The 12,984-nt window shown below is 51.2% G+C and overlaps 4 protein-coding genes across 4 annotated transcripts; 2 read left to right on the top strand and 2 right to left on the bottom strand.

The window, feature by feature from the left end:
* K489DRAFT_414226 (uncharacterized protein) lies at nucleotides 1–475 on the top strand (the record flags this gene model as incomplete). The annotated part of the gene is made up of 2 exons (XM_033608140.1): nucleotides 1–205; nucleotides 354–475. The coding sequence occupies 2 exons, from the start codon at nucleotides 1–3 to the stop codon at nucleotides 473–475; spliced, it is 327 nt and encodes a 108-aa protein (XP_033454932.1).
* A 679-nt stretch (nucleotides 476–1,154) lies between these two features.
* K489DRAFT_414225 (uncharacterized protein) lies at nucleotides 1,155–2,327 on the bottom strand (the record flags this gene model as incomplete). The annotated part of the gene is made up of 1 exon (XM_033608139.1): nucleotides 1,155–2,327. One exon carries the CDS (start codon nucleotides 2,325–2,327, stop codon nucleotides 1,155–1,157), a length of 1,173 nt encoding a protein of 390 aa, XP_033454931.1.
* Nucleotides 2,328–5,210: 2,883 nt separating this feature from the next.
* Nucleotides 5,211–10,707, top strand: K489DRAFT_391492 (P-loop containing nucleoside triphosphate hydrolase protein; the record flags this gene model as incomplete). The annotated part of the gene is made up of 10 exons (XM_033606702.1): nucleotides 5,211–5,344; nucleotides 6,585–7,933; nucleotides 7,982–9,051; nucleotides 9,079–9,208; nucleotides 9,236–9,292; nucleotides 9,389–9,445; nucleotides 9,473–9,559; nucleotides 9,581–9,708; nucleotides 9,736–10,484; nucleotides 10,548–10,707. The coding sequence occupies 10 exons, from the start codon at nucleotides 5,211–5,213 to the stop codon at nucleotides 10,705–10,707; spliced, it is 3,921 nt and encodes a 1,306-aa protein (XP_033454930.1).
* On the bottom strand, nucleotides 10,445–12,469 carry K489DRAFT_385446 (efflux pump antibiotic resistance protein). The gene is made up of 2 exons (XM_033606106.1): nucleotides 11,831–12,469; nucleotides 10,445–11,785 (listed from the first exon to the last, which is right to left on the bottom strand). The coding sequence occupies exons 1-2, from the start codon at nucleotides 12,401–12,403 to the stop codon at nucleotides 10,919–10,921; spliced, it is 1,440 nt and encodes a 479-aa protein (XP_033454929.1). The 5' UTR covers nucleotides 12,404–12,469; the 3' UTR covers nucleotides 10,445–10,918.
* Nucleotides 12,470–12,984: the final 515 nt, after the last annotated feature.

The raw sequence follows: 12,984 nt of genomic DNA, 5'->3' as shown, positions 1-12,984 counted from the left end.
ATGCAATTCACTCTCCTCGTCGCTATCTTCCTCGGCTTGACTATTGCCGCCCCTGTCCCACAACTCTTCCCCTTCCCAACCAACCAACAAGGTGACGACGACGACGTGACTTCGTCCGACCGAAACCCTTTCGCCGGTCTTCTCAATGGCGGACAACAGTCCGACTCTGATGGCGAAGCCAACGCTGTGAGCACCAGCGAATGCGGTAAGTTCCCTCACTCACACATATCCATTGACCGAAGTGTTTTCGGCGCTGTGAAAAGGGCCTTCACAGCTCAGACCTCATCCCATCGCGATGGAAACCTTCCATCCGTATCTATGAGGTTCAGGCTAATTCGCGACGCGATTGATAGGCCTTTTCGCCTGTACCTCCGGCTCCGCGGCCTCTGCCGTGAGCGACAACTCCACCGCGGCGTCGTCTAGCTCGAGTTCTACGGATTACACCATCAGCATCTTGAAGATTAAGAGTGCTTAAGGGAATATTCATACCATACTGAACATGACAAGCTTCTTTCTCTTGGCAATCTGTGCGGCTGGAATCGATATGGATGCACACCAAGGAGCCTTGCAAGCACAATTTTTTCTTTCCCTTTTTGCTGATGCTCATCTCGAGTCAATTTCGACCGATATTCTATGTTTTTATGATCTTAATAATGACAGAACGAATGATGATCAATGAACAATTGTCCAGCCCGATTGCCTTGTGCTCGACGACAAGACATGTTGTCGTGCTGAAAACATCTTGACGCTGTTCACTTTTGATGTCCCAGGCAGTGTATGCCTTGTCACATCTTTCATGGGCGAGTGCTTACCAGGCTTCAGCACCACAGACTTGAACACGAACACAAAATCATCTTATGAACCGCGGCGAAGATTTGAAAATCCGTTCATGGTCGGTTTTCTAGACAGCATGATATTACATCGATGAGTTAAGACAAACCCTCCCATGTACCAACCCTAACCCTAAATCTGTGGAAATTTGTCGCGGCCAGATATTTTCATTTCCCATTGCTTGTTCGCACCGCACAAGACAACCACAGCTCATGGACCAGCATCATCATTATCACAAATAGTATCATTTCGTGTTTACAACTCATGAGTCGAGAATTTCCTGCTCAACGTTTCCCTTCCTCGCATCTCCCTGGACGACACGATCAAAGACTCCCCCGATCCAAATCAAACGGATCGCTGCGCCTCGCCCAATGATGTTCCCTCTGCCTCACGGAGGATGTCGCCGACGACGGCTGCAGCGAAGGAGGCGCCAGGAAGTTCCTATCGGTGATGGGATCGCCAAGACTATCCTCGCTGCGATTGCTCGCGTTCGTGAACAGTGGCCTGGACACGAGCGGCCAATTTGGTGTTCCGGTCTGTGAAGGAAGGTCATGCGGCTCGATGGGACTGATCTGACTGTATCGCGAACTGCGCTGTGAGAAGAGCCCATCGCGGTCATTGTTGGTTCTGTTGTTGTCTTCGCGGTAGGTCTGTGAGGGATGTTCACCTGCCGGGGAGAACATCTGTCGATCCTGGGGTTGGGTTGGGGGTGGAGAGTACCACGTTGGACTGCTTAGTTGGAACACGCTGTCTGGGCTGATGGGTGTAGCGGATGGTTGGTAGAAGGGGTCTTCTGGAGGCGTTTGGCGCACGGTACGCAGACTTGCCAGGGAGGGCTTTTCCTGAGGGAGACGAAGAGGTGCTGTGAGGAATGCATCCCTTTGGATGGGAGATGGTCCGGACGAGAGTGGTCGAGGCTCTTTATCCGTGGACAAGCTCAGAGGAAGGTTCTTGGAGTGATCGAAATCTAGTCGCTCGTCGCTCGATATTGGAGAGACGCTGCTTCTTGACGAAGATGCCGGCGAGGGCGAATTAATTCGTATCTGCTGCGCGAGTGGATGCTGTTGGAAGGCCGTCGAACGAACACTTGCGCGCGAGTTCCCATCGCTGTAATGGCTGAATACCGTACTTGCGGAACTGTTCCTATCTTGCTGACTCGCCCCGGGAATGAATGCGGGCTTGGGCCGATCGATCAGAGCTTTGAGCCCAGATGATCCACGTGTCTTAAGATAGCCACAAGGTATAGACGGCGGCGAGCTTGTTGTGTCCGGGTTCGTAACTCGCAGCGCGCCAGATGGCACGCTGTCGCGCAGGCTCTCACCGCGAGCATAAGGTCTTGGCCAGCGTTGAATGCTCTCACGGATGATGTGGTGGCCCTCATCGACCGTCATGGACGAACCCGATCTTTCATTGGTTGTCGCAGACAGGTTACTCTTGTGGAAAAATCCCGGAATGGCGGCTCTTGAAGTCCGTTCACTCCACTGGGGCTGTGCCATCGCATTACCACCTTCGTGCGTTGCTTTGGGAGAGTTCCTTTTCTCCGAGTGGAAACTTGGAGGTCTCTGCTCATTAGGTCGCTGACGACGTCGTCGACGACGCAAGAAGAAACATATTGCTATGCCGATGACGACGAGACCAGCGATAACGCCGCATAGACTCCCGATTATGACATGTTTTTGCCGTTCCTGAGCTGCCTGATGTTGCAGGGTCGACGCATCAGCGGTGATCGGAGACGAGTTGGGTGTAGAGGTGACAGCGGAAGTTAGTGTTGTGGAACTTGAGATCGTCTGTAAATTTCCTGTTGAAGTAACGAATGAACTCGTTCGATGAGTATTTGATGTGAGAATGAATTGTGAAGTGGGCGTCGCCGAATTGGTAAGTTCGCTGGGAGATGAAGTCGTTGTAGATGTGGTTGTTCGATACCCTACCAAGCTTGAGGTTCTTGTACCTGGGCTTTGGGGAGGATTCGGTTGAGATGACGAAGAAAGAACAGATTCATATACGACGACGAGTGTGGTGCGAACAGTGGAAATGTCAACGAAAGTGGTGGTAATGGGAAGAGTCATCCAAACGGTCACGGGCATGCCGACCAGCAGTCATGAACCCGCGAGTAAGGTATGTTATTAGTAGTGCTGAGTATCGAATCGACCAAGGCATGGGCTCAAGTTCGGAAATGATGTTTCCTCAGCTAGTGAGAAGATGGAGTCGGTGGACACTGAAGCATTGAAAATATTATTGATTTGGTTGTTGACAATGGTTGTTTGCCCTGGCCGTCGCATTCCTTTAAGCTTGATCGATCCGGTGCGCCATCGTCATATGCCGTCGGTTTCAGACTTTTGGTACAACATAAACATGCGCAAATCCGGAACTCGTCAAAGAAAGAATTGTGCGCCTCGGATGTTGATGGAATCAGCCGGGCGGAGAATCGGAACCTTGTGTACAAAAGCAGCCAGCTGCTTAATGAAGAAAAGAAAAATGTATGCGTGCGTCGAAAGAATAGGAAAGATGCAAGAGTCAAGAAATCGCTAAAAGAGGCTGATACATATTGAAGTATGTATCGCGAGGAGCGCTGCCACTCACAATCGAAAAGCATTGCGCACGAGCGCAAACGACAGGCATCTACATCGCAGGATCAAACTGCTTTCGCGCCGCGCATCAAGCATGTAGCCCGTAATTCGGCTTGAGCACACTCGTGCGCCTATCGGAGTACGATGGCGAGGTGGGCAAAGAGCTCGCTCACAGCACTGGAATGAGCGATTGCGGGGAAGGTCAAGCTGGTCGTCAAGTCGGCTACAAGGATGTACTTGAATGGTTGGTGAACGAACTCCGATTCATGTCCATCACGGCGGCTAATGTTTTTCGGCCAAAACGTGCGAGACGAATGCGTAGCTCGGCGATGCACTTGATTGGCCAAGCGAATTTCAGAAGCTAGTATGGCGGTCGCACCATGACCGGCTTCATCTTGTCCCGGGTATTGCGTCGCAAGACCAGCGGAATTCACCACAGCATTTGGCCATGGTCGCAGACGATATCATTGAAGATGGGACGGATACTATGGAGTATAACGGAATGCACTGACGAGCAGTTGAACATGACGGTGAAGGCAAGAAGAAAAACAAAGGAAGCGTCGGAAGAAGGTGAGGTGCGTTGGAAGCGCGCGCTTCCACTCCCGCTCGGGCACTAAATCGCCCAGTGCGGACCACGACCAAACAAACAGAAACAATCTTTCTGCCTCAGCACATTCAGCACTTCATCTCGTCAGCAGTGCGAGAGTGGGTGGTTAGGAATTGTTGAAGCTGATTGCCGGCAGCTCGAACGTTGCAAACCTACAGCACAAGAGATGCGAGGCAGACTCTTGCAAGAGCCGAGATTGCTACCGTGGTGTGTCTCATGAAGTAAGTGTATGGACAAAAACCAAAAGCCGAATGAAATGGTCTCATCGAGCTGGGGCTGTGGGGGTTTAGAGGCCTTCATCGTGTCGACATTGGCGCACGTAAAGTTGATAATCCGAGAAACCGCAACATGCCTTGGATCGTTTATCGTTCCCTTCACGACCGCGGTCGAGCACGCGTCCTGTGACGATCTGGAAGATACCCGGCCTTCCGATATCGACGTTTGAGTGATCATACACGCAGGTCAATGCGGGACACATGTGTCTGTAAACGACTTTGGGTTTCGGTTCAGCCAGGCCAAGGGCTTTGATCTCTCAAGACCAATCTCCGCCCGACATAGATCTTGAGAGTCTGGCCAGCAGCCTCATTCAAAACGATGGACGAAAACATGACGAGCAAAACCACCGTTGAATGTGGCAGGGAAGCCGCGGCGCAATTGTGAAGTATTCATGATTTTTGCTACGATCTACGAAGTATTCGCCAACACGGTCAAATACCTCTCTGACTTCCCCGCGGCGCACACATACCGTTGAGTGTACTTTGCCCGTTCCTGACGTGGGATGTGCTCGTCGCAGCCATCGATTCTACAAAAGCAGCAGGACGCCAGCCATGGCTCGTCATATTCAACACGACCAATGCATCCCCCGGCGTACTTATACCTTTCGAGCGTTTGACAAAGCTATGTCTGAAATACCGTGTATTATCATGCACTGATGGCGCACACGGTATCGGCCAGATCCCGCTCGATCTAAACACTTTAGACGCGGACTTCTTCGCCACGAATTGTCACAAATGGCTATGCATGCCTCGAGGTTATGACGTGCTCTACGTAACCGTGCGTAGCCAACATCTGCTCCGGTCTATGTGACCGATGAAGTTTTCCGCGTAGCCAGGCAGCATCTGCGAGATGACTGCGAGCTGATAAGTTCTTGATTCTGATGACAATGGTAGATCATAGATGGTGCAGAACAGCAGTTGTTCTTTCCGATGAATTCGTTTTATGTGGAGCGTGATTATCGCTTTCGAATCGACGCGGACATGATGCTCGGACTAGAGGAGCGAAATTGCCGCCATGATGCCATCTCAGGAGCTGGTCCCTGTGGTGCAGGGCATCTAACTACGTCTGGCCAAGTGCTTACTCAGCGTTAATCTCCGCCATGGATCCATGGATTTCGTCCTGCCGAGAGCAGCTATTTGGACAAGCAAGTCCTCCTTCTCATCCGGTCATGCTTGGTATAGTAGTCCACGGGAAACGGAAATTGAGGCCTTTTCATGAATTAGCTGCGCTGTCAAGAATCTGATCGCGATGGTCTGGATCTTATGTGTCGTCGAAGCGAAGAATGATACCTGATCGCAGCTCTGTACGCTGACGATACAAAGGTGGGCGGACGACTACTGCGACAGCGTATGTCATGGCACCATGCCACCGTTTGAACGCGACTTTCACGCCGGAAACAGAAGATGGGCTGTGCCGCACACGCGTCTGCTATCAAGGTCCGTAAGGTACTGAACGGCAGACGTGTGTCGTATCAAAAGAGACTTCCATCCATCCTTCCCCGCTCATTATCACTACGCCGCATCAATGCATTTGATAGTCTCCAGCGTGGGTGGGGTTCACACGCATTGGAGAACTTTCCCTGTTGGATTCGCCTCCGCAGATGGCCATCCCCTGCGAGAAGCCGGGTGAATACCCCCGACGGTGGTTGTGTTGCATGCGCTTGTGGCGTGGAAACGCTCACATCTGTCTTGTCCAGGATGCTGAACACCCACACACTCGTCAAGCAGATCTACATTGGCAAGCCTGGATAAACTTTGATCGACTGCATGCACTGATGCACGAGGCTGCAAGGTGTTTGATGTCTTTGGAGGTGAGGCTGTGCATGTCTTTTCCCAGAGGTCGTTCCTCAATATGTTTTCAGTCACTCTCGTGGACCTGATCATTTCGTGGATGTAAGACCTTCGAGTTCGCTGCTCAGCGCACGCGCAATTTGACGTCTTTCCGCTGTTGCATCAGCCCATATCTTTGCATGAGTACATCCGATGCGAGCGTACGTATAGCACATGGCCTGACTTAGCTTCTACTCGTCTCTCTTTCGTTTACGTGCAGCCGTGGCCTTAGATGGAGCACAAATCAGCTGACGGCGGTATCGTTCCGCATATGGAAAACGACGGCGACCGTCTCGATGCAAGACCTACGAGTGGTGGACCCTCAGATGCTCACCAAATCTTTGCCGCCACCAGAAATCACTCCGAGGAAGGCGACATTCGCGAAGTGGAATCGCAGACAAATTCCGTCAAGATTTCGACGTCCCCTGGCTCAACAATCATCCCCGGTTCATCGAGGTTGGGTCGACTTAGTAGCAATGTCGCTAAATGGAAACATCAACTTGATCCGCTGAAGTCGAAAACGATTCCGCATATTCCTGAGGCGCGAGGGTCGTCCAAAGAACACAATGCCGGACCTTTCTCGATCATCATTTTCCATTGGCTGTCGCCACTATTGTCAATTGGTTACCAGCGTCCCTTAGAGCTTAACGATATCTGGATGGTGAACCCTGACCGCGGTGTCGAAGACTTCGCTCAGAGGTTTCGCCAGACATTGTTTGCTCGCCAGAAGGATTCCGGCCGGTGGAATGCCGTGACCGTGGCCCTTTTCGAGGTCTTCAAGAAAGATTTCATCGTTTCCGGATTTCTTCAGCTCACCGCAGCATGCTTACAAATACTCTCGCCATTCGTTCTTCGGTATCTGCTTATATTCATTCAAGATGCATATGTGGCCAAACTGAACGGCAGCCAGGCTCCACCGATCGGAAGAGGAATCGGATTTGTGCTTGGTCTGACCGGGATGCAAATAGTGCAATCACTGTGCACTAACCATTTCTTCTACCGCGCGACGATGATGGGCGGTCAAGCGAAGTCCGCCGTGACCGTGTGTATCTTCAACAAAGCGATGAACCTGTCCGGAAGAGCCAAAGCCGGCAGAAACGACAAGGAGAATTGGTCGGATGGTCGAATAACAAATCTTATCTCAACAGATGTGTCACGGATTGAATCAGGCTCACAGATGATTCACTGGTGCTGGACCGCGCCTGTACAAATTCTTCTGGCGCTGGCGCTACTTTGCGTGAATATCGGCTACAGTGCGCTCGCTGGATTCGCGTTCCTGGTGATATTGACGCCTTTGCTCGGACGCGCCATGAAGACTCTGATGGCTGCTCGACATGAGATCAACACTCTGACGGATCGTCGGGTCAGAATCACGCAGGAGATGATCACGGGCGTGCGGCATATAAAAATATTTGGTTGGGAGGCTAGCTTTCTCGACAGACTCGCAACAGCACGCGCGCTCGAGGTCAAGAAAATCTTCCACGTCCTCACCATCCAGAATATGCTACTTGCAGTGGCCTTGGTGACTCCGGTGTTTGCTGCCATATTGACATTCATTACGTACAACTACTCCGGGCATGGATTTGATACGGCACGGATATTCTCCTCATTGGCGCTCTTAAATGCATTGACGACACCACTGGAGTATCTACCTCTGGCTGTGACCCAGGTTATCAACGCTAACGCTTCCTTGAAGAGAATCAGCGATTTCTTTGAAGCCGAGGAGTACAAAGCTATCTCCCCCAGCCCCATAAATAGTGACGCGTCAGCCATCACGGTCGGCCAAGCTGGGTTCACTTGGGATAGTAACGATGCTCAAACACGTGAGGCACCTCCCAAGAAAGACAGTCCTAACGCTGGCGTAAGCACAGGACGCGACCCGGATGCAAAGAGAAAGGATAAGCTCGGTGCCGGCGAGAAGGGCGGAGAAGTGTCTAAAACTCCAGTCGAAGACGAGCAAGCAACATCTACTATTCAAGAAAATACTCCCTCAAAGATCCCTTTCGAGCTTCAAAATATTGAGTTTTCTGTTCGCCGAAGAGAGCTTGTTATGGTTGTGGGCGCAGTAGGTGCAGGGAAAAGTTCGCTCTTGAGCGGCCTCATCGGCGAGATGCGCCAAACTCAAGGGAATGTTTCGCTCGGAGGAAGCTCAGCATTCGCACCTCAATCGGCTTGGATACAAGACGCGAGTGTTAAGGAAAATATCCTCTTTGGCGAAAGCTTTGAGAGCGCATGGTATGACGCTGTCGTTGATGCGTGCGCCTTGCGGGACGACTTTGCTATTTTGATGGCTGGAGACAACACCGTGGTTGGCGAAAAGGGAATCACCCTATCTGGGGGACAAAAACAACGAATCAATATTGCCAGAGCAGTATATTCCCGACGAGATATCGTCTTGATGGATGATCCGCTTTCTGCCGTGGATGCTCATATTGGCAGAACTATCATGGACAAAGCGATATGCGGCTTGTTGCAACACAAGTGCCGCATACTTGTGACACATCAGCTCCAATTTCTCAATCGAGCAGATAGGATCATCTGGATGGTCGCTGGTCGGATCCACCGGATGGGCTCATTTGAGGAGCTGCTTGCGGATGACACGGGATTTCAGGAAATGATGGCCAATGAGCTCAAGAACAACGAGAATCAGCTCCATCCCGAGGGCTCGGTCGAAAAACAACTAGACGAAGCTCAAGAAAAGCCAGCGCCGCAACCCGCAGTGGAGGTACCTGCAAGCAAGGCGCGTGAAGAAGATCGGGCAGTCGGTCGACTTCGTTCGGAGGTTTATCTTGACTTACTACGCGCGACTGGTTCCCTATGGAATCTACCGATCGTCCTCATTGTCGTGGCCAGCTTTCAAGGATCCAGCATCATCACCAGTCTTTGGTTGTCCTGGTGGACCTCTCAGAGATTTACGCTAACGACTGAAGCATACATCGGGGTCTACGTTGGACTCGGGGCCTTGCAGTCATGTCTTGCATTTTGCTTCGCCATTGCTTTCTCTTTCTATGGAACTGAAGCGAGTCGCACAATGCTACAAAAAGCTGTAGCAAGAGTTATGAAAGCACCTGTCCGCTTTTTCGATACCACTCCTGTTGGTCAGATAATGAATCGATTTTCCAAAGACGTTGATACGCTGGACAACACTCTCCCCAACAACTTGAGGATGCTCTGCTGGCTCTGTGCATCAATTACATCAGTCCTGGCCTTGATCATTGCCTATTACCACTGGTTTGCGCTGGCGCTGGCGCTGCTTCTCTTGCTATTCCTATACGCAGCAGCCTACTATCGGGCATCTGCTCGGGAGATCCAGCGGCATGGCGCAGTTCTCCGCAGTGAGATATTCGCTCGATTTGGGGAAGCCATTACTGGCGTGATAACTATCCGTGCGTACGGCGCGAGTCCACGCTTCGAACGCCGAGTCTCGGCTGCGTTAGATTCCATGAACGGTGTTACCTTCATTGGTATAGCGCTACAGCGGTGGCTTTCACTGCGCTTGGATGTAGTTGGAATATTTTTGGTTTTCGTGGTTGGGATCCTTCTGGTCACCTCCCGGTTCGACGTCAGCCCGAGCATAGGAGGCGTTGTTTTCTCCTACGTTCTTAGCATAGTACAATTACTTCAGCTGAGCGTACGACAGACGGTCAATGTGGAGAATAACATGAATTCGGCAGAAAGACTTCACCAATACAGCAAGAATCTTGAACAAGAGATCTCGAGTCCATCAAATCCTATGCCCAACTCCTGGCCGGAACAGGGGGAGATCAAATTCAACAATGTTCGCATGCGGTATCGGCCTGGACTGCCGCTCGTGCTCGAGGATCTATCGATACATATCAAGGCAGGCGAGCGGGTAGGTATTGTGGGCCGCACAGGCGCCGGAAAATCTTCTATCGCCGCTGCGATCCTGCGTCTGACCGAAACATGTGGAGGAAGTATTATGATTGATGACGTCGACATACGATCGATCGGACTCGACACATTGAGGTCACGACTTGCGATGATCCCTCAAGACCCAATGCTCTTCCAGGGAACAATCAGGAGCAACCTGGATCCGTTTGGCAATTATCCAGACTCCGAGCTCTGGACCGCCCTTCATCGTGCACGATGGGTAGTCACCGCCGAGGCAGAGGATGAAAAGCGCGTTGACCTTGACGTGACGGTCGACGATGAGGGCAAGAACTTTTCTCTTGGACAAAGGCAGCTATTGGCCTTTGCAAGAGTACTTGTGAAAGACAGTAATATCGTCATTTTTGACGAGGCTACCAGCTCAATAGATGTTGAAACCGATCGCGCCATTCAGCTTAATATGTTGGCGGTTTTGTCAGGGAAGACGGTGATATGCATTGCGCACCGCTTGGACACTATTCTAGGGTAAGTCATTCTCTGTCCGCTCACTCATTTCTCACGGGGTCAGGTCAAATTGACGTTATATAGCTACGATCGGATCCTGGTTATGGATTTGGGTCGGGTCGCCGAGTTTGATACGCCTGGGGCTCTTTTTGATAGGAGGGGCAAGTTCTTTAACCTCTGTGAAAGAAGCGGCATTTCCCGAGATCAATTAAGCGGTGCTCGCAGAGCTGCCGACAAACATTGAGCAATTGTCGCAATCGCAGGCATTTCTGGTTGGACACCATTCCTTTATCCTTGACCGGAAGCGACCTTTGAAGACGCGGCGTTGCCCCTCGGAGTGAAGGTGTAGTTGGGTCATTTGCTTCACACTGAAGGCGACGATGAACGGGCCAGCGATTTTAATCATTTGGGACCCTTAAAGATAGCAATCACAAAGCTAAATCCTCTCATAGCTCTCATGTGGTCTCAGGATCCTCTTTCTTGAGCGAACGCCATTCTGTCAAATATGCACCGAATATCGTTGTACATGCCAGACTAAGCACAAGATACCACAGGGGAGACATGCTCTGTGCGACAGCGTCAAGCACAGCCTCCTTTTGTGAAACCTGCGCGTTCTTGACGAATTGCGTGAGTCCACTTTCTCCGATGCTGACATTTTCAAAACCCGAAACGCCTGCGAGATTGATCGAAAGACCGTTTGTGAAGATGACCTGAGCGATGGCGATGGCAATAGCAGGACCGACAGAATCCATGAAAAGCAAGGTCGACATCGCAATGGGAATGTCCTGATCCGGAAGTATCGCCTGCAATGCTATGGGGTTGACACATATACCACTTCCGTAGCTCAGGCCAGACCACGCCGTGTACAATATGAGCTTCGCGAGACTCGTATCGTGGCTGAAGGTTGTTATCAGTCCACACGCGGTACACATGGATACAGAGGCGCCGAGCATGAATGGTCCGTATTGACCTGTGATACTGGTGCCAACACCTTGTCCAATAGCGCCAAGCGTTCCGCCGATAATGATGGGAATCATCAAGTATCCGCTCTGGGCGGGTGAGTATTCATGCGCGGATTGGAAATATGTTGGTAAGTAATAGTCAAGGACATTTCCCGCGCTGTTGAGAAGACATGCGAAACTCAGTGTGGCAACAACACTGCGCCGCCGGAACAGTCGGAGCGGAAGCACTGCAGCATCTCCACGCTTGTGTTGATTCACGACAAACACGACGAAGAGGGCAGCGAAGGCGACAAAGAGTCCGATAATGGTGGTGCTATTCCAGGCATACTCTGTGCCTGCCCACGCAAGCGCCAAAAAGAGGCAAGTCAGAGAAGTGATAACCAGTACATTGCTGATAATGTCCAGTGCCACGAGCTTCTGTAACAGTCCCCCGCTGACCTTGCGTGGTGTGGCGTCGGTGAAGCAATACACGATGAAGATAAGACATGCACCTCCAAAAGGCAGATTGATGTAGAAACACCACCTCCAATCCACATACTGCGTGATAACGCCGCCCAACAAGGGACCAGCAAGCACGGAGACTCCCTCAATGCCAGCTTGCAGGCCCTGAAACAAGGGACGCTTATGTAGAGGTATGGACCGAACGATGATGAGAGCATTTCCAGCCATGAGACCAGCAGTCCCTAGACCAGCAATGGCTCGCCCAGCGATGAGTATATTCGGTGAGGCAGCCGCGCCGCAAAGAGTGACGCCGAGGATCCAGATGACATTGGATAGCACGAAGACAGGCTTGATGGGAAACAATGTATATGCTTTGCCGAACAGGAATTGAAAGGCGCAATAACACAACCGAAAGGCAGTGGCATACCAGCCGACGTTGACAACGGTGTGGAAGTAGTCCGTCAATACCGGTACTGCGGTCGCGACGATGTTCATGTCGATGGCTGTGAGAATGGTCACGGCATATACACTAAGCATGATGAGCCAGAATCGTAGACCGGTAGGATAGACGATGTCATCGTCCAACGAAGTGTCAGCAGTTGATTCCTTTGCTTCGACCACGATACTGGACCCCTTGTTCGTCGTTCTGGCCACGCTCACGTTGTCTTCCTTGCTCTGGTCATTGTGTACGATGGTTGTGTGGTCACGCTTCTCACTCTCGCTGGCTGTCATCTCGCTGTTGAGTAGATATAAACCCCTTGTAATTTCGTCCTCGATACTGTTTCCCAACGGCGCTTGAAGTCTTTCCATGGAAGGATGCTACAGTTTGAGATGAGTAAGATGCTGAAATACACTTCCGCCGAAATTGTTTGAATATGAAAGTGTCAACGGGCTCATCATCCTTGCGGCACAGCAAGCATATCTACCAAAATCGCAATGGGCCTCGGAGTCTATTGCTGATCGATACATTTACGGAGCAAGGCTCCTGATAAGAAGGCGCACCTGCATGTATCAGATGCAGGGTCTTGTCATAGCGGATGAGATTCCGAAAAGCCATCGCCACGCAGATTCATCGACGATTAGGGTTATGATCGTCTCATCGAATTTGATACCTACTG

The sequence above is a fragment of the Dissoconium aciculare genome (genome assembly GCF_010015565.1).
Source record: "Dissoconium aciculare CBS 342.82 unplaced genomic scaffold K489scaffold_26, whole genome shotgun sequence".
In the NCBI taxonomy this organism is placed as follows: Eukaryota; Fungi; Ascomycota; class Dothideomycetes; order Mycosphaerellales; family Dissoconiaceae; genus Dissoconium; species Dissoconium aciculare.
This window is presented reverse-complemented; position numbering and strand designations above follow the sequence as displayed.